This window comes from Gavia stellata, chromosome 14, assembly GCF_030936135.1.
Source record: "Gavia stellata isolate bGavSte3 chromosome 14, bGavSte3.hap2, whole genome shotgun sequence".
Lineage (NCBI taxonomy): Eukaryota > Metazoa > Chordata > Aves > Gaviiformes > Gaviidae > Gavia > Gavia stellata.
The window spans coordinates 20,822,995-20,850,578 of NC_082607.1; the positions used below are offsets into that span (position 1 = coordinate 20,822,995).

A 27,584-nucleotide genomic window follows, 5' to 3' on the forward strand; every position below is an offset into this window, starting at 1 on the left:
GCGCGTTGGGCGCGGCCCCTCATTAGCAGCAGCCGCGCGCCTAGCTGCCACGCGCCGCGCAGCGCAGCGCCCCGCGCGGAGCCCCCGTCTCCCGCTTCACTCGTTGCCGCTTCTGCTGTGGCCGCCCGGGGAGGATGCAGAAGGGCTGGAAGAAGTACTTCGGGCAGAAGTCCTTCAGCGAGGTGGCCATGGACGAGTACCTGGCCAGCCTGGGGCTGTACCGCAAGATGACGGCCAAGGACGCCTCCTGCCTCTTCCGAGCCGTCTCGGAGCAGGTGGGCGGCGGGGCGGCACCGGTAACGGTCTCGGGCCGAGCCAGGGCGCCTCAGGCCCTCGCCGGGGCTGGCGCGGCGGGCGGCGTCCGCTCCAGGCCCGGGGGTGGGTAGGGGTGCGCCTGGAGACCCCCCCGGGTGCCCAGAATGAGGTGTCGCGGGCGGGGATGCCTGTGGGGACGGCTGCGCTCAGCCCCGCGCTCTCGGGCCGGCGGGCTCCTGGGGCACCGGGGCTTTCCTCAGCTGCTTCCCCCGAGTGCCCGCGGCCCTCTGCAGCGTCTCCTCTCCCTGTTTGGCGAAGCGTTTTGTGGTGGCGTTAGTCTTCGTAAGCTACGAGTAAAATAAACCTGATGTGAAGCATAAATTAAACTCTGCAATTTGCTCCTTCATTCTTTATTAACCTTTATTTTTTCAGCTGTTTTCATCTCAAATTCATCACATGGAAGTTAGGAAAGCTTGTGTCTTGTTCATGAGGCAACACCAGCCTAAGTTTGAATCTGTAAGTAATATGTGTGTTGAGCAGTTTTGCGCACGTAGTTAGGAAGTATTGTGGGAGGGGGCGAGTGGTTTAGCTGTAAACATACCCACGTAAACATATGCACTGAAAACATGTTATGCTTTGCCAGGCTTGGTGCGTGTAGGAGAAGAGAAGTGGCAGGGTGATTGCTTGCTTACCTTACTTGAGTTGCAATCGTGCAAGTCTTACTTGACTTTGTATTTCTGAAGTTCTGAAATCACACAAGCTACTAACACCCAAGTAACCTGTAAGGTGATGGTTATTTGTGTAGTATATTCTCTGTGGAGCAACCAGTGCAGAATTTAGTAGGTAGGAAATACATAGGGTTTTGGAGTAAGAAATAAATGTCAAAAGATGGTGGAAAACTGCAGAGTGTGTTTAATCGTTGTATAAAGTCATGGTTTTTTGGTGGTGGTTTTTTTTTGTTGGTTGGTTGGTTTTGCATGTGGTGGTTTGCGTGGGTGCATGCGTGACGTGGTTTTGTGTGGCATTGGTTTGGGGGGGGTTGGTTTGGGTTTTCTTGGTGTGCATTTTGGGTTTTTCTCCCCCTGTAATCACAGTTAGTGTGCTTAATTTAATCTAGGAGGGAGAGAGTCACTTGAGTATTACTCAGACTCATGCTCTTAATTGTTTTAGGATCTCCTGGTATTTCCACATTGGTGCCCCAAATCATTCCCATGCTCTGAGGCAGGGAACAGCTGAAGTCATACCCCCAGTCAGACCACAGCCCTTCAGAATCCAAAAATGATAGGAATTGGCAGACTAGTCCCAAATTTGGTGTTTATGCCACCTGCCCTGCCCCCTCCTGTTCAACAGCTTGTAACATATGGCGTAGTGTTTAGGTTTAACTTTGCTTTCCAACTGGCTAAGTTTTTATATTTGTTTTCTTTTCTGTTTTGTTGAAAGTATGTGGAAGGATCATTCGAGAAATACCTTGAACGACTAGGAGATCCAAAGGTAAGACTGATCTAATACTTGTCAAGAGATTAAAATTTGAGGAGACTAGAACAGGAAAGTAATTAGGTGCTGGTTTAAAATGTGGTGGTTTGGGGTTTGTTTTTTTGTTTTGGTTTTTTTTCAGACAGACCCCAATCCTGGGGTCTCTTTTGCATAGTAGTGCTACATGTACTGAACATTCACATGTGTTCAGTTTTAGCAGGGAATTTGTGTTGGTGCAAAGGAGCACTCTATGCAGACTGGGCAGTAAAGCTGAGGCCTCTTGTGGGCCTTACTCCTAACTGCAGTTCTTCTCTAAGAAGAAGGCAAAATATGTGGAGTGTACCTCAGATTAAATGGTTATCAGGCTTTGCAATCCCTTGCTTCTTCGTTTACCCCCAGGTTCGAATGTTAGAGTTCAAACTTTTACTTCTTTAGACTTTAACCAGTAAGTACGGTGAACGCAGCAGTCTTTGAAACAAATGTGGTGTTTTTAATTAAAAGAAAGTGTCTTGAATGATGTGTCTAAGAGTCACTGCCAGAACTAGCCCCATCTTACTCAGCTTGGTAATCATGGCCATCCCATGTTGCAGAGTCCCCCCCGAAAATCTTAATATCTCAACTCTAAATGCATTGATTGTTTGTTTTAACAAACTGATGAGTTTGGTTACGTATTTTAGTACTACAGAGAGCTAGAATAGAGTTCTCAGTGTTGAAGACAGCTTTGCTATCTCGTGTAATCTCATAATCTTGCATAGGAAAGTGCTGGCCAGCTGGAAATGAGTGCTTTATCAGTGATGTACAAGTAAGTGTCTCTTTAAGTTTCACTTTGTTTTGGATTTGATGGTGTTTGGGCTCTGGCCCCGGAACCTTTTATTTCTTTGTCGCTGAGATACTAGTGTATGAAACATGGTGAGAAATGCTACCCTAACAGTTACTTCAGCTAATGTGTAAATGGGTGCCATCACATCCCCTGGTCTTGTAGTGTGGATTAAGGGGAGGGTCAGTTTCCAGCAATGTTTATTTGTTATGGTTTTGCTAATTTTAAACTCCGAAGTCAAGTGTTTCCTTCTAGTGGCTGAAGGATGGAAAAATGGGGAAAAAACAAGGAGCTGTGTGGTAGTTGTAAGTATGACTAAAACTTACGTAGGTGTTCTTGAAAGCTGCAGTAGGGAGGAGTACTTTGTGTGTAAACCCTGATATTTATTTCAAAAGTAACATAAACCTGCGCAGGTGCTGCTGTTTTGCTAAAAATGTTGCTATCCTGTAACAAGCAGTCTGGCTCTTCCAGCGGTGGAAGGAAGAACCCTCCCTTTGCAGGCTCGTTCTGTTCCACTACTAAAGGAACAAACTGAAGTCTTGCAAGAGTTACTAGTTCCCTGTACTGAGGGTCTAATCCTTTTGCAGGGTGACTAAAGCACTTAGACTTAATTGTCTTGGTGCCTGAGCAGCCTGCCCTAAGCATAAGTACTTGACCTAATCTGTGACTAAATATAATGGTCTTTCTCAGATATTTTTTTTTCCCCTAAGGTGGGTGTTGTTTGCTCACCTAGCTATTGCTGTATGGTAGCATTCATTCATTCAGGAAAAGTATTCTATTTGATTTTTCTATACACCAACAGCAGATTCTCTAAACAGCTCCCTGCAAACTTCTTCATAACATAGTTCTACTAAAAGTGGGCTCTTTCAAGTCTTGTTTTTCTTCTGCTTACCTAGGCGAGACTTTATTCTGTACCGGTACCCTGGAAAGCCACCCACTTATGCTACAGATAATGGCTTTGAAGTCAAGGTGAGGAGAAGTGAGGCAATTTCCTACCCCTACCCCTGAATCCTAGTTACCTCCAGTCCTGCTTAGTTGTTAAAACCTGCCACTGGAATTGAGTTCTTGTACCTCCAGTGCTCTTGCATACCTGAACAAAACCCCAAAGCTGACCTCAGCTCATGGAAAAAGCACAGTATTGGCACAACAGTTAATTCAATTAGAGTAGCTTTGCTTCTCATCTGAGGGATGGATTGTGTGCTGTTCGCCTGCCAATCTTTTTTGTTACTCCAGCTCTTTATTGGAAAGAAGTTTTCTTTTGGCAGGAAGAGGTAACATCACAATTCCAGAATATTCTTTCATGTTTCTGAAATCTCTTTGGGTAAAAACACTTCCCAGTGGAAATTTGACTGATCTGTCAGGGTAGAATGAAATAGCTGGGTTGAGTTGAAGAGCAGAACAAGATATATTTATCATATTGGAGAAGAGAAGGTGTTCTCCCCCCACCCCCAGTGCCCTTCTTCCTGAAGTCAGATGAGGTGTGCATTTTTTTTTCCTGAAAAGGGGAAGTTAATGGGAATGGATTAATCTAACAAACTGATTCCTTTCTGTGACATACAAATTGGGCCCGGTTAAGAATGGGAACTAATGGAACAGCTTATCTACACAAGAATTACTGCTGGGGGCAAAAAGAAGGAACATAAAGGAGAAATACTGCGTATTATCTCCCATCTGACCCCTCTTGGTTTTTTCTGCAGCCATGTAGATGTGCCCACACAATTATGTGGCTAGCTCAGGCATGATGCCAGTGAAGTTGCTGTGGTATGGATTTCAGTGTGGGCTATTATATTTGCCAAAGTGGTTAGCCTGCTCTGAAATCTGTGCTGCTGCAGCTGTTTTTCTCTGTTGGTTAGTATTACTGTCTCTGTTTACATGTGCTGCTTTCTTTTTTTATGTAGTTTCCTGTGTAGCTTAACCTAATTCCAAAATGAGCTAACTTTAAAAATCAAGCAGTATGGTCTAAATGTGTGTTTGTCCTCGAAGGCTTTACCACCAAAGCTCTCATTAAGTGTTGGCAGCTGTCTGTCATTAGACTGCATGTACAGGCAGCAGCTCTTTCTGGTGTTGCTCATTCTCACCGTGAGATGAGAGCTTGTGTTGGCAGAAGGCATAGTGCACGCTGAATTAAGAGCTCTGGCATCCCAGCTCCTGCTGGTTCACTGGGAAGCATCTTTGCTGGCAATGTGCTGACAGCTGCCTAAGGGCTTCTGCCAGTTGCAGTTGGCTGTGGTCATATGCCAGGATGGGGTTTGATGTATACGTTTACTTGGTGTATCGATGCGTATGTTGCAGAAAGCATGCATCCTTTTTGAAAGGCAGTGTAGTAGTGCTTATTAAAAGCAAGGCTTTGTTGAGGGCTAGAGAAGTAGATGCTCTTCTAGTCCCTCAGGTAGGGAAGGGTGAAATGTGCCTTTGATACTTGCACAGTGTATCCCAGGGGTACTGCATTTAATAGCTTGTATTTATTTTATCTCTTGAGCAATTGGTGGTTTCAGAGGTAAGCTGGAAACAAACTCGTACATCATGCTGTATTAAACGTGAAATAAAATTGATAGTTTTTCTTTGTATACTGGACAAACTTATTTAGAGACTTTACCTAGGATTCAGTTTTAAGCTGATTCTACAGCTTTTTCCTATTTATATTGAGAATATTTATTGTTTTCTTGATGAGTTGGTGTTGACCATAGAATGAAAGAATAATGTAGTCTTGAGCTAGGATAGCAATAGAAGGAGTTAGGATTTACATCATTCCATCCTTAAAGCCTTTTTTTTATTTTCCCAGATTTTACTGTGTTGTTCCGGCAATGGCCATTATGACTCTGTGTATACAAAACAATTCCAGGAAAATGCTGCTATTTGCCAGGGTAAACTTGAAATAATTTTTCTATGGAAGAGAATTATGTGTTTTCCTATGCTTATAGGCAGTGTTTGTTTTGGTTTTCAGGGGTGGGGAGGAGAGAGATTGGAAGCTCATTTATTAATTAATTTATTAGTATATACATACACTCATTATTCTATCTGTTAAGTGGTCTATTGGACCAAATGACTTCCAGAGGTCCCTTTTTCCCACCTGAATTATTTTATGATACTCTCCTTAATTGAATTTAACTAGTGCTTTGTATCAGTAGATAATACCTGAAGATATGCTTACCTTGAAACTGCACTAGTTCTTATGGATCTGGTATTATCATAATTTGGTTTGAGCTTTGTGTTGATTTGTTTAGCTGCATTATATGAGATCCTGTACAAAGATGTGTTTGGCATGGATGAGGAAGAGCTAAGGTCTGCAGTTGAGGTGTTTCGAAGTGGATCCAAGAAGAACAGAAACAGCGGCTCTGTAGGAAGTGAGGATGCAAACTTTGATTGTCTTCATGAAAAAGTATCCAGAAATCCATCAGAAAAGAGGTAGTATTTTGGGAAGGGGATGTAGTAAAAGGGAAGGAAAAAAAAAAAAAATTAAAACCTTGTAAAGGGCAACTTTTCCAAGTTTCTTTGAATGTTCACGGGGTATTAACTCTTTTTTTCTATCTCATGACGCAAACACAAAGTTGAAGTATATTGTGGAAGAGGGTGTGCTTTCCTTGGAGCTGGGGAGTGTCACGTAATTGAGCATCCTTTGCTGCTGGCTATGTTATAGTTGCATGTTACTCTGTAAAATGTCAGCTTATTTGTAAATAAAATTGTTCCTTATGTCATCAGAATATTTTTTTAAGTGAGAAACTGTTACTACTCTTCTAAGCCTCTATAGCTCTGCAGCGGCGATAGTGTATTGAGTAAATGAGCTCTGCTTTATTTTCTTGTTTCTCCTTTTTCAGTAGAATTGTACCCCAAATAGATGATTAAATGGTGGCATTATTCAAGTCTGTTGGATCAGTGGGGATGAGGGGAACAGACAGAATGTACCTATAGAAACCCTCATATCCCGTGTTGGTCAAGTCCCTAGAAAGGCTTGAGGGATGCCTCTGACTATTACTGAATGCTTGCAGATGACATTGGTTTGATGGGACTTGGAACAGGGTGTCTTGTTGTACTTGACAGTGCAAGAGTTTAATCGGTCAGTGGGATCATCTTCATCCTTTCCTAATGCAAGCAGTAGCCCTTGTTAGGGGTGGGTGTTGGAACAAGTAAAGGTCATGTTCTTGAAACTAGGAAAAGGGTTGTCCTGCGCCGCATCGCAGCCATGGCTAGTGTTTAAGGCAAAATTACCACTTGATGGCACCATGGTGCTTTTTCAGATTGTATGAACGGTTGGTTTTAATCCTGGCTAGAAATCATGCATTGTATCTTCTGTAATCTTATTTTCAATTACTTAGAGTGGATGACTGGGAAGGCAACGATACTGACAACCCACAGGAAGATAAGTTCAAACAAGGCATTGAAGAAGAAAAGGTTTGTCAGTTAGGGAAGAATTCCTTATGGTGTGGGTTTTTTGTTGTATGATGTTACCCTTGTTAGGGCTAAACCCTCTTTTCCATTTTTTAAAAATGACTTTTTGGAAAGTGGGTGGCTTATTTCTTCCATCTGCTTGTCTTTTGGTTTTGCCAGTGAGTTTCTATTAAATTGGATAAGCCCTTTTCCTTTCTGAGATTCTCTTGTTCTTCTCTAGTTAATTTTTTTTTTTCCCCCCAAAGATGGAGCTTAGCAGATGTTTCCTGGTCTGCTGTTCTTCCCAGAAATGGTTTAAATCGGTTCACTTGTGTTTTGAACACAGTATAAATCACTTTGGAATGGTTTTAGAAACTCTGTAGAAACCTGTTTTCAGCTATAATAACTGAAATTCCCACCAACTTTTGAAACCATGGCTTCATTGGTCTGGTTAGCTTCCTTCAATTCTTTTTGAGTAAAGAATGTGCCAAATGTTACTCTTCAGCCTGTTTCTAACCTTTCCAAAGTCTGCTTGCTGAGCTGCTGAATGCCTAAATGTGTTTTTAGGCAAATATAGCGGAAGTGAAAATTTTGGAAAATAGCATGTGTACATCTTAAAATGGTCCACAGATGCTGGCAGGATAGAGATTATGCTGAACACATTAAATGCACTTGTTAATGCTCCGTTTCAACTATGTTTAGCCTCCAGAAAATCCATCAAAGATGCCTGTTCCTTATAAAGTGCTAAAAGCGCTGGACCCTGAGATCTATCGAAATGTGGAGTTTGATGTTTGGCTGGACAGCAGAAAAGGTATCTTTAAAAAGGGAAAACCAAACAACTCTTTTGTACTAGGCTCAGTGTTAAATTTATGAATAGCTTATGTTGCTAGTTTCTTCACAGCTGAAATGTGAATGGTACTGGTTAACCCAGCAGATACTTGTAGGTAGTACATCTTCTTGCTGGTAGCTGGTTTCTTGGCTTCATTTCAAAGTATGAACAACACTGCTTCTGACACCGTATAATGGTGATAAGGTTACGAAAAATCTGACCTCTGCTGCTTATTGACTATAGTATAGGAAATATGAGGCCTCAAAGCAGAGTACAGGACTGTGTTACCATTCTGTTGTGTTGGAAATCATTCAAATTTGAGAGTTTTTTGTTGCAGCATGTGTGCAAGGACTTCTGCTTTTTAAAGTACGATTTTTGGCTTCAGAGTTGTATAATAATGAAGATCTCAAATTTAGCACTGAGATCTGTCAAATGAGATCAGTTTTCTCTTGCTTCCCGGCTCTCCTGGGTTTGAACATTCTGGGGAGATTTCATGGTCTTTGTGGCTTGGGATAGGTTGCTGCTTTTTGGCATACACTGTGGCTGATCTGTAAAACAAGAAGTTACCAAGAAAGATAAGTTTTGAAGTGATGTTTGATGTCTGACCCAAAGTGCTTTGCATACTGAAGAACTCCAGCATTTTACAACTGCGTAAGCAGTAATGAGGGTCATTAAAATTCTTGGAACAGAGTATAGTAACTAATTATCTATGTAGAGTACTGATATGCAGAGAATTCAGGCAAGGGATGGAGAAAAACCTGCTGAAATCTAGCAGCAAGGAGACTTGGGCAATGTTATTTTTTCCTGGGTAACAACTCATTTTTGCCAAGTGCCACCAGTACTCTGGCAGGACAAGACAGGTCCAACATTCTTAATACCACGATTGGTATTAAATGCAGGATTTACTCGGTACCATCACAAAAGACATTGTAGTATTGAAGTAGTAGTGCTACTTAGTGCATTATCTGGATGATATTGATCTCCTGTGACTTAGCCTGGTTATGGTCTGTTACAAGAACATCTACAGTTGCTTCACCGTTACTATGGGGAATGTTCAGATCTGCGTAGGAAATACTTAACTCAATTGGCCTATAATTTGTAGTTGGATGCTGTCATGACGTACTTGTAGGATACGTGAAGAAAGAACAGTAGTTTAAAGGCTTTTTCCTTTTTATTTATTTATTCATTTATTTTTAGAGCTTCAAAAAACTGACTACATGGTGTTTGCTGGGAGACAGTACTATTTAGGAGACAAGTGTCAGGTTAGTACTCAAAGGAGACTCAGTTATGATAAACTATTAAACCTGCTTTAAATGGAGTGTGGTAAGCCATAAAATACTTGACTTCATAGAATTTTCCAAGACTTTTCTCATTCTCTTCCTCGTAGCTTTTAATCTGACTTTCTTTTTAATTTAATTTCTTTCTAAAATCTACCTTTAAACATTGGGTAGTGTGAAGGAAAAGCTGCTTGGAAATTCATTGTGAACCAGTGATACACATTCTGTGAGTGTGGATGTTGCAGACCGAGAGCTCGAAATGTACAGGGTATGCCTTTGAGGTAGTTGTCTATTAGATTTTCACTGGGGCTCATCAACAAGTCTGGACAGTCTTCTGCTTTTCAAAGTAATGTAGCAAATATTTTTATAAAATAGAAAGGGGAGAGGTAAAAAGGGAGGAGTAGTGTGATCTGGCCAGGAGATGCTGAAAGGAAGGTCAGCTTTCTTTGTATTCAAATGTTGCATGTAGTGAGGGCTTATTTTTTTTTTATCGCTGTTTGAGGTAGTGCTGATGATTCACTTGGTGACTTGTTCTAGCTGAGCAGAGCTTTCCTTTCAACTTCTTGTTTTATCTTCCGTTCTACTGAAGTTCTTAAGTAGCAGTCTTCCTTGGTACTTATCTGCTTGGCACAGTGTATAAAAATAAGTTAGAAAGCAGGTATCTTCTTACCTCTCGGGCACTCACCAGACTGTTTTGGTGGTTTGGTTTTTTTTTCCCTTCCTCCCTGAAGTTAGTACAGTGCTCTTTATTTTGCCTGCTATTTTGACAAAGTATTTGAGACTCCTGGGCCAACTCCGTAACATACGGTCAGCTAGGAGCAGCCTTTGCTATTAATGGTTTGTAGGCAGTATTCTGAATCCCCTGATACAGTTTGGCTTTTCTAGAGCTTCCCTCGTTCTCTCTCCAGGTACGTCTGGAGCCTGGAGGTAAGTATTACAATGCTCATATCCAGGAAGTCGGACAGGATGGCAACACGTTGACTGTATTCGTTGAGGAGCTGGCAGAAAAGTAAGCAGTCTGGTGACAGCTTCATGTTTGAACTCTTTCTGCTTGAGTTTGTATATTCACAGATACTTAAAATAGGATTGTTAAGATACTTCGAAAAGAAAAGAGAACCTAGGCTTTTAAATATAAAGTGAGGGTTTGCTTCCGTGTTGGCTATCACTCTTCAAATAAAATGTTGCAGGAAGTCTTTTCTCTTGGATTTCTAGTGACCAAAAATTGTTATTGTAATGTTTTCTGTGAAATCTTGCTGCTCTTTCTTCTCTGGAATGTGAAAGTGATCTTTGCAGTTTGGGCTTAATTCACGGATAGCAAATTACCTGGGGCTTAATTCACGGGTAGCAAATTACCCTCTGCTTTTGGCTTCTCTGGACTTTTTTTATGTTGTACCCAAACAACTAAATCATTAGCACTTCTGGTGAGTCTAACTACTTTCTCTGCCTTGCTGTTCAAAGCATTCGCTCTTCTCCAAACCTAGAATTCGCTTGATGACATACTGCAAAAATGCTGTGTTGTCGAATGCTTTCAGGTGTACCTCTGAAGGCATACAAATGCAGGGAAGAAAGACTTGACCCAGGAAGTCAATAGTGTTGAGACTAAATCCTAGCTTGCCTTTTTTTAATAAACAAGTAACAGTAATGTGTTCTTGGTGTCACAGAAACAGATTTATTTTTTTTTTCCCCCCACAGGCTCCCTACACTCTTAAGTTGGTGGTTTTTTCTATTTTCTTCTGTCTTAGTGGTGTTTCAGCTTATGTTGTTGTGCAGTTATGCATGTTGTATCCTTGTGGCACTGCTAACATCACTGTTCTTCGTGTAGGCATACAGTTCCTTTGGCAAACTTAAAACCAGTGACACAAGTGGCGCCTGTCCTTGCCTGGAATATGGTTCCCAGCCGAAAAGGAGGAACCTATCAGAAAATAGCAGGTGGATACTTCTCAGGAATAGGTTTGTACAAGGTTTCCACAAGTGTTCCTTCTCTTTGGGCTGGAGAGGGAGTGGGGGAGACAGTGGTGACAGTTTTAACAGTAGCAGTCTTTGGATATTGGAAGTGATTTAACTAAGCCTGTGATGTGAACCTTGGTCACTGCAGGGTTTTGATGTAAAGTGATCCTTCAGACGGAGGGATGAATTTGCCTTTGCGAAAGAGCAAATCCATTGAAAATAAATAGCAAAGTTGGTATTGCTCAAAATTACCAAGAAGAAATTTGGCACTTGAGAACAATGTGTAAAGACTGGGTCTGTGAACAAAAAACCTTGTCTGATTTGGCCTTAGCAGAGATGCGTGAACAGACTAGGGCTTCCCCAGCCAATTAAATATGGATTGTATTTGTTTGATTTGGAGAATTTTGGTTTGATAAACAAATGCAGCCTTCATAAAGAGATTTTAACATTGAGAGTACTGGTTTCACCAGCTGAAGGTGGGAAGGTATTCACATGTGAGATGCTTGTATTCTGCTCATAATTTACAATGCCTGCTTGAGCCTTCAAAATAAGGGTATGAAGTTTGCATACTTAAAATGCACTTTTTCTGGGATAGGCCATTGGGTCTTTCTTTTCCATGTATCCAAATATTGACTCTTCTCAAATGATAAAGAGAACATAGCTTTGGAGTCAGCTGTTTAAGGTGTAAATCTATCTTTCTGTCCTCAACTGAAACTGCAGAAATGGATATGAAAACACGGAAGAGAATGCTTAAGAAAGTTCGTGGAAAGGAAGTCTTTATGACTGTGGCTTATAGCAGGGGTCAGCCAGTTCTTCCACCCCGGCTACAGCACAGTGTTCCTTCGGGGCGCTCTCCTCCAGTTCACTGCTCACAGGGTGGTGGAAACATGGCACCTTACGAACCCTATCATCCTCAGAATCCTCCCCAGAGACATAACCGTGGATTTGGGATGGCAAGGTATGAAGCCTTGAAAACCTGTCTGAGATCACCACTTGTTTTCTACTCATTCTTGCTGCGGACTAGTTAGGAGAGAGTTTGTGCTCTTTACTAGGTAAATCTACAAATGAGTTCCATCTGAGAGGCACTTCCTGGTAATTGCACCTTTTACCCTTTAAACTTAGGGGATCTGCCCGATTTATAAACAGGCACAACATGGTTGGCCCTCAAATAGCATTCTACCCCAGTCCAGGAAAGAGATGCTATCAGAGCTATGACAATTTCTCCTGCAGGTCCTGGTAAGTGACTCTAAACCTCTTTACAAAACATTGCTCTCGAAGAGTCGGGGAGGGTGGTGGGACAGGTATGTGGAGGGGGCTGAGTTGGCTGTTAATGGCACAGTAGGAAATAAGGGGTTTATTGTGCCTCTCCAAAGAGAACGGAGTTAAAACTGAGCGACGAAACCGAGGTGAAACTGCGGATAGTGGTGCGTCTTAACTTCCTTTCTTGTTTTTAAAGCTCCTACAGCCGTAGCCGCCGTCAGATGCAGGGTGTGAATAAGGAATGTCAGTATGGGTTTGTACCGGAGAATGGGGAGGAGCCTCAAGGACCAGAGGAAACTATAACTTTCTATGAAGTTGAAGGAGAGGATGACACTGCTTTTCCTACTTTACCAGTAAGTTGTGAGCATGGGGTCTGTCAAATCCTCTCAAAGAGAGAGGAGGAGGAGGGGAGGAAAGCTGTACAAACGCGCAGCACTTCTTCACCTAAATACACAGCAGCCTTTTTCTTGTCTTTTCCTTGGAATAAGCTTTAGCGGTGAGTGTGTTTTTGAGAAGGGAAGGCTGAAATGAGTCTAGAGCCTGTAAAACCTGCTTAAAACCTCAGTTCTTCTGAATGTTCCCCTTCTTTCTCCCTCCCCTGACTGGCCTTGCTTGTTTTCTCTTTAGTATTTTTTCATAAAAGTAGGCTCGTGTTTCTCCTTCCTATTGCAGTTTGAAAACAAAACAAATCCCTTCCTACTGTGGATGTCTGTCTAGCTGTAAATATTGTGGGAGAAAGCTTTTCACTTGTTTGCCACAGTGTAATTTATCACTTGTGTAACTAGATTCAGAAACTGTATAGCGATAGCCTGGATTGTTCCTAGGAATTTGTAGTTGTGATGTGTGGGGCTAGCATGTTGTTCCTGAAACTGTTCCTTCTGCTACAGGCACAGGAGAAAATTCCAGATGTACACTTCCATTAAAACAGTCTTTCTCTTGGGTTGTAGAGAAAGTGGCACAGTGTATTCTCAAACTCTAAAATAAATCTTTTTATTGGTAGTTGAAGCCTAGTACAAAGCTGGATATGCTACAAAACAATCAATTGATATTTGGGTATCTGAATAGGAAAGCAGATTTCTTTTTTTAAAAAAAAAAACAACTGGTAGGTTTGAATTTCTTTTTACTGTGTTGAAGCAGTGAACTTAACGAATGTTAGACTTGTATTTATATGCGAGAGAGGGAATCTGCTCAGGGCTGTTTCAGCAGCAGCTATTTTTTAATTTGTCCTCATGTGCTAGATCTGTAACCTTTGCTCTGATTTTCTTCCAAGAATGTCAAGGAATAAGGACAGATTATCCTGCAGTTTTTTTTCCTGACATGAAATCAATATAGCTTACTAGCTTTTCCTCCCCATTGCTAGACTATATACCTGCAGCTCCTAATGAATAGTTTTTCATGTTCATTCAGTGACTTTGTTATTGTCAATGCCAAAGCCTTTTCTCTGTCTCTTCCTTGTCTTGTTTAGTAAAGGAATATAACATTTCCTGGGGAAAGATGCATCTCGCAGAAAACTCTGCCATCCTGCTAGAGGCCTGGTGGGAGAATCTTCTGACTTACCACCTCTCCTTCAACCTTGGAAATCTTACAAGCCTCTCTGAGCATTTTATCGATCTCATAGTCACCATGTCTTCTGAGGAGAATTTTGAGTGTCACCTTAGCCATCACAAAAGAGAGTGAATCAACTTCTTTTACTCAAGCATCTCAATCCTATATTCCTGCTTCAGAGAATTCTGCATTTTAAATTCTGGTGCAGCTAAGGACTGACTTCAGTGCAAAGACAAAGGGCACGTGAAGTGTTAAAGGAGTCCTGTGGGAAACCTTGATGGGTGCTGCTCTCTGAAAGAGTCAGGCTTGCATGTGTGGGTCAAGTTAGTGCAGACAGCGGTGTCTGTGCCAGCAGCCACCCATGGGTTTCACTGATTGTGACTAAAGATAACCTTTTCCCATGATAATTAGAGTATTTGGATGAACTGATCTGCTGTTGGTGTGGTGGGAATGCTCCAAGATGAGGAACGCAGGAGTACATGTTGGGGGTAGCAGTCTTGGCTGTTATCTGGAGTCTGCTCCCTCCTTTTCAGCTTTGTTTGAGCTTGAAATAAAGCTGGCCAAGTTCTGGGAGGGAGCAGCTTGACTGTACTGCATAGGACAGTGGTAGGTCTTCAAAAATAAATTACCTTAAGTATGCTAGGCAGAACAAAAGGTAAAGGGGTCCCTGACTGTTCTACTGCAATCAAGGTGCATAGGAATGGACACACAAATAGTATTTCTAGTACGTTTTGGTTGCAGCAAGCTTGGTCTGCCAGCCTGTTTCTACTCTGTGTGCATGTGTGTAGGGCATGGAGAGGCTTTAAACTATTTCTAAATGCGCGCTTCTGACTTTGCTTTTTAGAGCCAGGGTAGCCCTGCTCCCATTGTCCATGGTCCAGCAGGATTTTGGGTAGCAAGGAGAGGCCCAAACTCTGTTCCACCTAACAAGCAGACCCTGAATTCCTCAGAGGAGGAAGAAGAAACAAGTGAAAATGGTGAGTTCTTAAAGGGTTAGTGGGTGAAGAGAAAAGACAGATTTAGATCTTCAGTGTCCTTGATTGTTAAAGTAGGTTCCTTACATCTCTGAAATACCTGTTTATTGTGAGCTTTGAACATGTGTGTGAGCATGTTATTTTTTGTCGTGGTCTCGTAGAAATGTGTCACTACTGTTTAAGCTTGCTGAGCCATTACGCTTGGGATTGCGTAGGTCTGCAGCAAGCCAAGTTGCCACTTAAAAATGCGTGGTCTAAATTTGGTAATGGCAACCTTGATACTTGGTGGAATAACAAAATTAGTGTATCTTGAGTGTTTCTCTACCTTTTCTGTACAAAACAAGATGATACTGAAAGCAGCTCGTTAATGGATGCACTGAAATGTAACTGTGGTAACTTCAGCTTCAAGCTTTTTTTTAACATGATTCAAAGCTTCCTGTTCTCTCACTTGTAGGGAAATATCATGAAGAATATATCTATGCACCTCCAGGTAAGTAAAACTTCAGTCTTTACTGTTATAACACTTGGTGAATGTAATGCACTCACTATGACCTTTTTATAAGTTTCTGAAGGATTAGAAGTAATGCTGCTTTTTTGTCATTAATTTTGCCTATGCTTTCCAGATCCCGACTGTGAAACTGCAACAGCATTTAGTTCAGCAGAACCTACAGCAACCTTGGTAAGCTTTAGTCACTGTTCAGATTAGGAATCCTTGAAGTGTGTGGCATTCTTCATAGAACTGTCCTTGGATGCAGGTTTAACAGAGTAGGTCAGAGACTTCCTTTGGAAGTTCCTCCCTAAATAGTGAGCTTTTTGTCCGAGTCTGCAAGTACAGTCTGAATTGTACGAGATACACTAATGACTTTCCACCTTCCCTTCCGCAAAGAGAAGGTGTGTATTGAGCGCTGTTTACTTTTTCTTCTTTTTCTGCTCCAGACAGCACTTGCTTTTATCATGCTGCCCTTCAAGTCCTAGTCCAGTTAGTCTTATTCCTCCACTGTGGGACTGGAGAGATCTCACCTCTGATAGAATGGACTTTGGAATTTGTTTTTTTAATCTGAAACTAAATCTTTAGTCACCTACTGATCTACAGTGGGTCTGAAAGCCAGTCCTGTGCATGTCAGAATAAAACTGCTTTTACTTGAGTTACAGAAGATGCTCTGTGTGTGTATAGTCCATAAATAAATGAAAAATTTTAGGGCTGTGGTGTGTGTGTGCGCGTGCCGCGTGACTACTTCTTTGCCTCTTAAATGGACCATGCTTTGCTTTGGAATCCCTTCAGGAAGAAGGGCCAGTCTCTGTGTCACCTCAAGATGGAGTGGCTTCCTACAGCTATCCCCAGAAGGTAGTATCTAGTACTTTATTGTGGTAGCCCTGTGGAGAGGCTACCACTGCTTGGTTAGTGTCAGTTTGTGGGGTCCCTCTACCTGCCCCTTACAGCATCTTGTAGGAAGGAATACAATTCCCTATAAATATAAGCAAAACAGAAGGGTGAGAAGATGTCTTGCAGGTGTCTGCAACTCTGAACTGGTATTTTCAAGCCAGTTTTAGAGAACTGGGAGAGTTACCTGCCTTTACAGCTAGGACTTCCAAAATGCATTTGTATGAAGTGAGAATTTTTGAACTGTGTGGCATTTCCATCATCTTTGTCAAAGCCAGTTGTAGAGACAGTCTACTGAATACTCTGACTCTTTTTCAGGTGATGGTGAACTCTGCAGCAGTTTCAGCCTCAACAGGTGTTTATGCTGCTCCAGCTACAGGCTTCTCCTCAAATTCTGCTGCCTCCACTCCAGCCAGTGTCACAACAGCAGTTCCCCCACAAACAGCAGTTCAGCCAGTCATAGTATCTCCCCTTTCTATAGGGAGGCCAGGTAGAGTGTACATACTACGGCTATGGACTTGGATGTCTAAGTTTTTGGTTATATCTTCCCCTCCCATTTGTGTTTTCCTACCTCTCCAAGACAAATAAAAGGTGCTTTTTAAAAAAAAAAAAAACCACACTTGCTTTGGCTTAGTATGACTTAATAGTAGTTGTAACTTCACTGCTGCCCCTGAATTTGCATGGGAATTGGAGGTCTCTGCTTTGGGTTCCCCCCTCACCGCCTTTAGCCATCAATGCCCAGTGTTTTGCTAGAAATTTCTTTTCGGAAGGTAGAAGTTCATGGCAGCTCCCTTCTCCCCCCATTTCCTACAGTTAATTTTTCTCTTGAGTTGAGATATTGGTCATGAGGCCTAACTATGCTTTCCAAAAGAGTCACTGGCTGTGATGGTTCAGGATCCACAAAAATGTCCGATTCATTTTTGTGGCCCTTAGTTAGCTCCTGTGCTTAGTTATTTCTGTGCAAGCAGATCAAATCTGTAGTTTGTCATGTGGTGCACTTAACCACCTGAAATGCTCTATCTACAGATAACCTGCTGGTGCGTTAGAGGTGTGGGCCACCTTATGAATACTGAACAGTAGTCTGTCCAAAATATTTTTTGGCGTCACACTTCTGATGACTAAAGAGATTAGGCTGTTCCCGGTTGTTCTAGGACAGACTGTTACGTAAGGGAAGTCTGCCCTGCGTTTTAGCATGGAGAAATGACTGTGAAAGACATTCTTACCTGGAATACGAAGCTTGCAGATTAGACATACAGTTAAGGCTTGACATTAAAACCAGATGGGAAGGTTCCAAAATGTCTTCTGGGATTCTTTGAAAGTGATTAGTAAGGAGAACTTTGTTAAAGCTTGTATTTAGGGACACTGAGATGACAAAGATGTGCATGCTTGATTGTGTAACTTAGCATCTTGCTCATTTGACATGCCATTGCAAATTTGACTTGACTTTTGTTTCCTTCTAATTGTAGCAGTTTCTTCGGTGCCATTCCCAATTTATTCAGCTCCTCTTCCTCCAGTCAGTGAGGTGGGAGAAGCTGGTGCTGTTCTTCCACCTTACTCTTGTGATCCCAGTGGCAGTGATCTGCCTCGAGGTAACGACGGTATTTTGTGCTTTTACTACTGCTGCTCTTTGGCATGCTTCTGACTTGTGTTCTCTGTGGAAGCTTAACAGAATACCTATAGTGAGAAGATATGTTTCTTTGCAGCTCACAGGGAGTGAGAAATAATATTATGGAAGCTTATGCTAAAGATGTTTTAATTCCCAGTTCTGAATAGCAAGTTCATGTCTGACTCAAATATGTGATTACTGCAGCTTTAGACAGCATCCTAAAGAAATTAATACCAAGGGAGAGGGTGCTTGGCCTAGATCATACTGGTTCTTGGTGGAGTAATCATTTTTGTGATAACTGATTAAAAAAAATAAAATCTGTGTATTTATGAAGCCGTGCTGTTGCACAGTTCAGTGGGATGTTGTGGTGTTTTCCTGTATGGCTCCAAGATGGCATTCTGTGGTATCATAAACCGAGGATAAAGCATAGGGTCACCTTGTTGCTTGGGTGCATAGCCTTTTTGTATACTGTCATCAATTATGACAGTGTTTAAGGTACACTTCAGCTATTGAGCAATGAGCGTGCAAAGACCAACATAGTACCTACCAGCACAGCAGCTCAGAAACAGCTTTCAGCTTTATCAGCTGAACATGGACTTCATAGTGACAGTGGTAATCTTTAGTCAACTTGCTCTTACAATTTAAGAATATCAGCATACCATGCAAGGTTGCATCAGACAGCCAAGCTGTTTTAGTAATGCAAATTGTTTCCATGCTTGATTCAATGTATTGCTATCTAAAGTAGCTCTGTTGTCCCTATGTGGGACTTTCCTCAATGTACTAATCCTGGAGGGCTAACTTCAGATAAGATAAAGAGCTCTTCTTGATATCTACAGTTCAGGTAGCTACATCCGGTAGGTTGCAGAACAACTTTGGGCTGAAATGGTATGGATTCCTTCAGTTGCATTTACCATGTAACACGCTTGTCTTGTCAGAAGTTGATCTGGAAAAACACTATGGCACAGCTGCTCAGACGCTTGCTGCTTTCACAGGTACTGCTAATGTGCTCTGCAGTAAATCTGCTGTCTTGCAGGTGCTCTCAATTCCTGGTTTTCTTAATTGTGAATATTCTGTTTTCCACTTCCCCTGTTGCAGTAGTATCACTCTAGATGATACTATGCATGCATCAGAGTTAACGGTTTTCAGCTTTCATTGAATGCCCTTAACTGAGGCTTTCAGCACTTGGGAGAATTGGGTGTTAAGTGTACTGACAAGAATCTGGAGAGGATGTGGATTAATAACCTCTTCAGACCCTGCCTGTAGCTCTTCAGCTGAGTCGCTCATAATATTGGCCATGTCCTTCTTGGCATAGACTCCAGAAATTTTTTTTAAGGATCTTAATGTTGGTAGTTAGTAAGGAATTGCATGTAGCATTTATGTTGTCACACTGCTGTAGTATAATCTATATGGCCTTTAAGTTAGGAAATTCAGAAGCTTTGGAGTACTGCAGGGTAAAGTATGTGGGTATACTTGACCTAGAGTTCTGTGCGCTTTGCTAAAGATACTTGCAGGCCTGGTATAGATTGGGAGTGTGACTTGTCAACAGACTGAAGTCTTGGACTTGGGAGGAAAACCTGCTGCGTGCCTTAGTGTTACTTGGTACAGCTGCATTTATTGCAATTTTCAGAGTCTCTTGGATCTTTTTTTAATGGAGCTTAGGGCTTGTGAAATGTGGTTATGAACATGGTGACCTTAGGTGTCCTGTCCTTGCCTGCTCCCTTGTATTTGAAGGAGCTGTTGATAAAAGACCACTTGATATTACTGCGTTCCAGAGGCTGCAGTAGTGTTCAGGACTGACCAGAGCTTCCCATTAGCACAGTAAAAACTTCATTGTGATTTTTGTCCTGATGCATTGTAAGATGAGATTTTTATCAGTAGTCAACATAGTCTTTTTACTTTCATGTCAGGGTGGTTAACTTTTTTTGGCTTAGCTATTGCTTCATAAGGTAGTCATGTTTTACTGAAGATTGACTTGATTTCTAGACATCTAAAAGAAGAATATAAACAAAAACTGGTCTCCTACTGTACTGGCTTCTGTTCCAGCATTCCACAGACGTTAATATTTCCAGTAGCAGTTTGTCACTTCAGTCTCCCAGCTCTTCCTTTGTACTGTTATCGCTGCTATGAAGCAGCTGTTTCATTCAGCTCTTATGCTTGTTTTGCATAGATTTGCATAAACGATTGAAGAACAAAATCAGATTTAAAAAAAAACCAAAACCTTGTTGCAAATGTAGATGTAGTTTTGGCTAGATACTGAAAAGCTGGCGCTTATGTGAGCTTTTGGGTTATTTTTAATATTTTACTGACTGGTCAATGTCACAGCCAAATCACCAGCCCTTTCAGGATTAAGCTTACAGCTGTTAGATGTAAGGAAGGATCTGTGTGCACTTCCTGAAACAGCTGCGTGGATTGTTGCCCTGATCAAATATGCTGAACAGTAAAAGACTTGAGAATTGGCAACAGCAATAGAGGAACAAATCCTCATGTATTTCAAGACTGGGGTTTGTATTTCTGACGCTGTGCTGATCTGCAGCAAAATATGACGTGCAGTACCACAGAAGAGCAGGGCTGGGAAGGTGTGGATGTGTGGTAGGTGGGTGGACAGGGAAGCAATGTGGAGCCAAGGCCCAGGTCTAGGGGGATGTGGGTAGGTGGTAAGAAGACAGTGTACATGGTAACTCTGGAGGTGTTGCCAACTTGAAGCCCTTAGTGGCTCGCTCCTTTTGAGTTGTCTCCCCACTTTCCCTTTCAGCACCCAGCAGTATAAAACAAAGTCTGTGTGTGTGCATGCACACGCAAACCTGCTGCTGTGGAATAGGTGACCTGCTCTTCTGAGGCTTCAAAACAAACCTGTATTTGAATCTGAGAAATCAACAATTTTTTTCTATGCGCAGTTCCAGAACTGCTTCGTAGGATTAAAACATGCGCTCTCTTTTTTACCTTTTGGTGGTCAGCTTTAAAGGTTTAAAACTGCTTTGCTGTTTTTGGACAGTTGGAAATGTGTTTTCCAAGTTCAAAACCCTGTTGTTCTTGGAGAGGGGCTTCGAAGTTCCTCCATGCATCTGGATTGCTTCTCAGCATATTGTGTATTTGCCTGGGGGCAAATTATTCAGTACATGGAAGACAGAAGTAAAAGACTACTTGAAAGAAAGCAGGGAAGTACCCTTGTGAAGAAGGAGAAGTAAGGAACATATTCCTTATTCCTCCCCCTCCTCCATTTTCTGACTTGGTATAACAATTGGGGGGTGGGGGGTGTGCACAAAACTAGGTCAGAAGATCAGAGGATTGCTGCATGTGTTGTCTCCATTGACGTCTCTGTGGTTGTTGCGCAACAAAGCTCTGAAGGCGCAGATAGTGGCAGAGCCAGATTTAACACCGGGCAGAAGCAGTGTGAAGCTGGAGTCTGTATTGGAGTTGGCCCGTTGTCTCGCATGCCAGCCCAGCATGGGTATTGGCAATATGCATGCAGAGTGTGTATATAATGTGTGTACGTTGGGAGTGAATTGTCACTGCAGTGTGAGAGGGCTGCTTCTGCCTGTCTGCATGCTTCCAAACCCTTTCTCGTTTCTGTAGTGAGGAAGGGAGGGAGTGCTTTTTAGTGGTCATCTTAATTTAGGGGCTCAGAATAAGGTTCTTAGTTGATAAAATACTTCCTCCTCTAAAAACCCAGCCTTAATAGGAAGCCAGAATTGCTTAAGTCCTACTTACTTAGACAGTGGAGACTTGTAACAACACCGACAATTATCACTTGGGTAATCAAGATGAATAAACCAAAATTAAAGCTAATGTAATTGTTGAATTTAGATAAGTTGGTCAGACAAAAGCTTTCTTATTGCACAAATACCTGATTGGATTAACTTAAAGATAAAGTAGTTTTAACAACTGTTTATATTCAAGATGTATTCTTTACCCTCAAAACGTTAAAGGAAAAAGTGGTGCTAAAATACTCTTATTCATTAAGTAAGAGTAACTTAAAAGAAAATGCTCTTAACGTGTGTAATTTCTTTTGCTTCTCAATTTATGCTCTTCTGCTCTTTAATGTTATGTCATTTAATTTCAGATACAAAGGTCTTGCGGTATTACTTTAACCTGGGATTGCAAGTAAGTGCTTTTAAAATGAGTGTAGTAAATAGCCTGTAAAAACTGCTGTTTTTCTTGACAAATGTACTAATGTATCTAAAATTTTCAAGTGTGCTAAATGTGCATCCTGTGCACTTGACTATTAATACGTATAGGCTTGCTTGGTGGAGATTTAAGTATAGCTCAGGAAGTGAAGTTCTAACTCAAAATGTGAAGCACACTAGTATGTGTGTTTAGTTGTTTTAATTCGGGTTGTGGTGGTGGCTTTTTTGTTCTTGTTTTTGTGGAGGATGGTGGATAAATATTGTTGTTTCTGTGAAGATAAGGGGAGGAACCTGAGCCATTCTTAAAAAAAAATGTGTTCTTGGACAAGACATCAAAGACCATTTACAGGTGTGTGGTTTGAGCCTTCTAGGACTTGTAGAGCTGTGTTCAGACTGGTTAGCACCATTTCTCTGTGTTCTGGGAACTCTTGCTCTGCTGAAGAGTTGTCTCTGCACCAGCAGTCATACGCAGTGTCAGGGCTGCCGCTCAGGGACATATAAGAAGAAATGTCAGCTTCTTCAACTGAAGAAATAGGAGAATTCTCTTTGAATACAACAGATTCGATAGGTGGGAATCTTCTTTCTTTGTAAAGATTCCTGACACAAAAGCAATGTGGAACTGAGGTGGCTGTTGCTGCAGGTATTGCAATATCTTTTCTGGTAGGCTGTATTCGTTATTTTTGGTGTGTGTAGTATCTTAAGGGGCTAGGAAGGAAAATTGCCCTTTTCTTAACTTTAGACCTGAAACTAGTAGTGATTTGGAGGAGGGATGAGAGAGTATGTGGTTGTATGCATGACCTTGTATTTTTTCCCTTTTCTCAAAGTATTACCATCAGAGCTGTTGGCCTTCCATGGTGTATGTACAGCCAGTACCGCCACCATCACCTGTGGAAGTTTATCCAGCTTATGCTGAGCCAGCTCCTGTCCTAGATCAGTCAGTACCTCAGATCTACCCTGATGCTGGGCGAACTGAGGTTCACCAGGTTCCCCTGGAAGCACCTGCAAATGGTTAGTATTTGAGTATAAGACCACATACACAACTAAGGAGAGGCGAGCGAATAGGTGTTCAGAACATGACTGCTCCATAGGAACTGCCTGCCTGCAGCTTTGCTATCCTGCAGGAAGTGTGAGGTTGGGAGGACATAGAGTAAGCCTAGTAAGGGGTTGTCACAAGTTCCTCTGCCATCTGTGGTACTACTTGAAGTATGTCAGAGTCACTGGTGTAGCCACCGATGTGTCAAGGGCTTTCTAAAGCCATAAAAAGGAAGAAGTAATCCTTTCTAGGCCTGTGCTAGGTACACTAGCTTTAACTTCGGAGAACTTTGTTTCTAAAACTGTGAAGGAATCTCTTTGCTCACGGATAAGCAAATAGAGTATCAAACCAGAATGCCTGTATTTAAAGTGAAGGAGATAGTTCTGCATTTTGGCAAGTACTGAGCATTGGTACTCCACAGGAATTTTTAAAAGGAAGACATTGCAAACCTTGGGTTTAGGCTCAGCAAGCTGAGCTCTTACCTCTTGAGTAGCCCTTATTGCTAGCTGTGTCTCTTAGTGTCTGTAGGATTTACAGCAGAACTTAGTTTCACCTAGCAGCTTTGTAACAAGCTTGTAGATAGACTTGGCAATAAATGGGAGGATTGTATTAAATGAGGAAAAATGTCAAAAGGGTCAGGTGCCTAGCTCATCAAAATCCATGGAACATGGCAAATGGTCAGTGTTGGAAAGGAGAACATCATAGCAGAACTGTTGCTCAGAGGCATGCAGGCTTATGGCTCTGATAATGCTTCAGCCTGTTAGCTAGGGTGGTTCTTTCGCATAGTGTCATATGGTCAGAGATCAAATAGGGGAAGAATATATTAGCTGAGTCCCTCTTGAAAAAGCTGCCACTCCAGTGCAGAATGGTGGTAAGCAATTCTTGAACCAGGTTTAGTGAGAAGATGAGTAAGTTGTCCTCTAGTCTAACTTAGGACCCAAAATGATTTTGACCCCTCTGGTGGGAGGGACACATGGGCAAAAAATGTCGTCTAAATGGATTTTCCCTTTTGGCCACCAAAATAATGCTGTGTTCATGGTAATGGAAGTCTGCATAAAAAGGCCATAGATCTGGTAAAATATGGTAAAGGTGTGTATTTTGTTCTGTTTTCTAAGGTAACTTTCAAAGTGCAGAACCTCCACCCCTGTCTTACGGGCCAGTATATTACCCAGTCGTGTCGGACCCCTTCAGCCAGCAATCTCTTCCTGGGTTTGATTCTTTAGTACCTGCCTATCGCTGTATTAGTACCTGGCATCCAGTAAATTCTCCATATGGAAATTCTCCACAAATTGCTAATGCTGTAAGTTCTGGACCACTGCACCAAGTCAGCTATATCGCCTCACCTAACCCTGCACCTCATGATGTGCCTCAAGGAATGTAAATCTGGGAGGTATAAGCTCACTTCTTGCCTTTGGTTTCTCTTGTTTATTGTTTGTCAACTGTATGTTAATATTGTTTTGTAAATGTTATCCTGTCTTAGTGGGCTGGGTGAGTTGATGAAACTGCATTCAAATTCCATGTTTCTCTTTAGGTTTATGCTAGTGATAGTTGACTTGACAAGATGATGTTTTAGTCAATTATGTAGGAAAGCATAGGAAAAGAGTATACACAAACTATAGTGCAGGGAGCACAAAGCTTGAATTTGGCTACATAAAGTATATGTAAAAACATATGCTATCACTAAAGGAATGTTGCATCATGTACCTCTGTGAGGGGTTGCACTGGAACACTTAGGCACCTGGTTCTTTGTTTAAGCACTGAAATGGGCTGCCATTACAGCTACAGATAAAAATTGGGCACAGGGTCATTAGAGGATGAAAAATGTTTGAAATAGGTTGGCTTTCTCAGATTTCGCAAAACAAAACTTCCTTGCCACTAGTGGTCACATATTTGTAATAGCTGTATTTCTTCTGTCTAATTTCATTCTGCATAGGTTTCATGACTCTTAAAAGTGTAAGAATACTGTTTTGATCTGTTGTATATTGCTGTATGTTTGTAAGATTTGTTTTGTGAAAGCTGTTGCACAAATGGTGGTAGTCCTGGTGTTTAATTTGCACTGATAGCACAAAATAAAAGCATTAAACACATGAAAATGAGTGGTTGTTTATCACTGGCAGGTTATGTTCCTGACAATTAGTCATCCAGCAGCCTGGACCGAAGAAATGTAGTTGTCTTTTGCGGGATAAGGCTGCTCCAGCCTTTTAGGAGAAAGTAGCAAAAGCTTTCAGCGTGGAAATGAAGTGTAGTGGAAAGTTCTAGCTGTGTTTTTGTTGATAAGTTTAGGAAGAAAACATTGCATAGTCCGTGCACGTGAACTGCAATTCTTTCAAATGACTGTCTGCACAGGCTCTGTCCTTGATAGAAACTCACACTGCATGTGCAAAATTAAGAAGTGGGTGCGAGTTGGGCCCTGCCCATAGCCCTGGGGGCATCATGGTGGCATAGCCCTCTCCTGGGGTGACAAACAAGGGCACAGATGCGAGTTATGCTGGCTCAGTGCCGGAGGCCCTGAAAACCAGCACAGACACTTACTTAACAAATCTTTTACTACTTTGTAGAGGCAGTCTACTGAATACTCTGACTCTTTTTCAGGTGATGGTGAACTCTGCAGCAGTTTCAGCCTCAACAGGTGTTTATGCTGCTCCAGCTACAGGCTTCTCCTCAAATTCTGCTGCCTCCACTCCAGCCAGTGTCACAACAGCAGTTCCCCCACAAACAGCAGTTCAGCCAGTCATAGTATCTCCCCTTTCTATAGGGAGGCCAGGTAGAGTGTACATACTACGGCTATGGACTTGGATGTCTAAGTTTTTGGTTATATCTTCCCCTCCCATTTGTGTTTTCCTACCTCTCCAAGACAAATAAAAGGCTTTTTTAAAAAAAAAACCCCACACTTGCTTTGGCTTAGTATGACTTAATAGTAGTTGTAACTTCACTGCTGCCCCTGAATTTGCATGGGAATTGGAGGTCTCTGCTTTGGGTTCCCCCCTCACCGCCTTTAGCCATCAATGCCCAGTGTTTTGCTAGAAATTTCTTTTCAGAAGGTAGAAGTTCATGGCAGCTCCCTTCTCCCCCCATTTCCTACAGTTAATTTTCCTCTTGAGATACTGGTTAGGGCTGTAAAAGAAAACATGGTTATTCAGCCTGCTTGTCCTCTTGATACAAGATTCAGCTTATCCTAATGTGTAGTGCTCAGACTGTAGCAGAAACGCTCTGGATCTGAGTTGGAGTTCAGTTACGGTTACCTGTGTTGCCACTGCATCATGTACAACAGCTTCAGCTGTTTTTGCCTTCTCTGGCGGGGAGCATGGGGGGAAGCTGATTCTGGCAGTAGTGAGGGGCGCTCTCCTCCAGTTCACTGCTCACAGGGTGGTGGAAACATGGCACCTTACGAACCCTGTCATCCTCAGAATCCTCCCCAGAGACATAACCGTGGATTTGGGATGCCAAGGTACGAAGCCTTGAAAACCTGTCTGAGATCACCACTTGTTTTCTACTCATTCTTGCTGCGGACTAGTTAGGAGAGAGTTTGTGCTCTTTACTAGGTAAATCTACAAATGAGTTCCATCTGAGAGGCACTTCCTGGTAATTGCACCTTTTACCCTTTAAACTTAGGGGATCTGCCCGATTTATAAACAGGCACAACATGGTTGGCCCTCAAATAGCATTCTACCCCAGTCCAGGAAAGAGATGCTATCAGAGCTATGACAATTTCTCCTGCAGGTCCTGGTAAGTGACTCTAAACCTCTTTACAAAACATTGCTCTCGAAGAGTCGGGGAGGGTGGTGGGACAGGTATGTGGAGGGGGCTGAGTTGGCTGTTAATGGCACAGTAGGAAATAAGGGGTTTATTGTGCCTCTCCAAAGAGAACGGAGTTAAAACTGAGCGACGAAACCGAGGTGAAACTGCGGATAGTGGTGCGTCTTAACTTCCTTTCTTGTTTTTAAAGCTCCTACAGCCGTAGCCGCCGTCAGATGCAGGGTGTGAATAAGGAATGTCAGTATGGGTTTGTACCAGAGAATGGGGAGGAGCCTCAAGGACCAGAGGAAACTATAACTTTCTATGAAGTTGAAGGAGAGGATGACACTGCTTTTCCTACTTTACCAGTAAGTTGTGAGCACGGGGTCTGTCAAATCCTCTCAAAGAGAGAGGAGGAGGAGGGGGGGAAAGCTGTACAAACGCGCAGCACTTCTTCACCTAAATACACAGCAGCCTTTTTCTTGTCTTTTCCTTGGAATAAGCTTTAGCGGTGAGTGTGTTTTTGAGAAGGGAAGGCTGAAATGAGTCTAGAGCCTGTAAAACCTGCTTAAAACCTCAGTTCTTCTGAATGTTCCCCTTCTTTCTCCCTCCCCTGACTGGCCTTGCTTGTTTTCTCTTTAGTATTTTTTCATAAAAGTAGGCTCGTGTTTCTCCTTCCTATTGCAGTTTGAAAACAAAACAAATCCCTTCCTACTGTGGATGTCTGTCTAGCTGTAAATATTGTGGGAGAAAGCTTTTCACTTGTTTGCCACAGTGTAATTTATCACTTGTGTAACTAGATTCAGAAACTGTATAGCGATAGCCTGGATTGTTCCTAGGAATTTGTAGTTGTGATGTGTGGGGCTAGCATGTTGTTCCTGAAACTGTTCCTTCTGCTACAGGCACAGGAGAAAATTCCAGATGTACACTTCCATTAAAACAGTCTTTCTCTTGGGTTGTAGA

At 42.1% G+C, this 27,584-nt stretch overlaps 1 protein-coding gene across 1 annotated transcript; it reads left to right on the top strand.

Annotated features, from left to right (window-relative positions):
* Positions 1-134: 134 nt before the first annotated feature.
* LOC104254600 (putative bifunctional UDP-N-acetylglucosamine transferase and deubiquitinase ALG13) lies at positions 135-27,559 on the top strand. Its single transcript, XM_059824584.1, has 25 exons — positions 135-296; positions 1,696-1,746; positions 2,484-2,530; positions 3,442-3,514; positions 5,328-5,409; positions 5,770-5,950; positions 6,859-6,934; positions 7,613-7,721; positions 8,937-9,001; positions 9,925-10,025; positions 10,839-10,966; positions 11,684-11,921; positions 12,420-12,576; positions 14,613-14,745; positions 15,197-15,232; positions 15,366-15,421; positions 16,025-16,087; positions 16,442-16,613; positions 17,590-17,712; positions 21,790-21,830; positions 22,678-22,861; positions 24,002-24,186; positions 24,367-24,374; positions 26,833-26,989; positions 27,524-27,559. The coding sequence occupies exons 1-25, from the start codon at positions 135-137 to the stop codon at positions 27,557-27,559; spliced, it is 2,664 nt and encodes an 887-aa protein (XP_059680567.1).
* Positions 27,560-27,584: the final 25 nt, after the last annotated feature.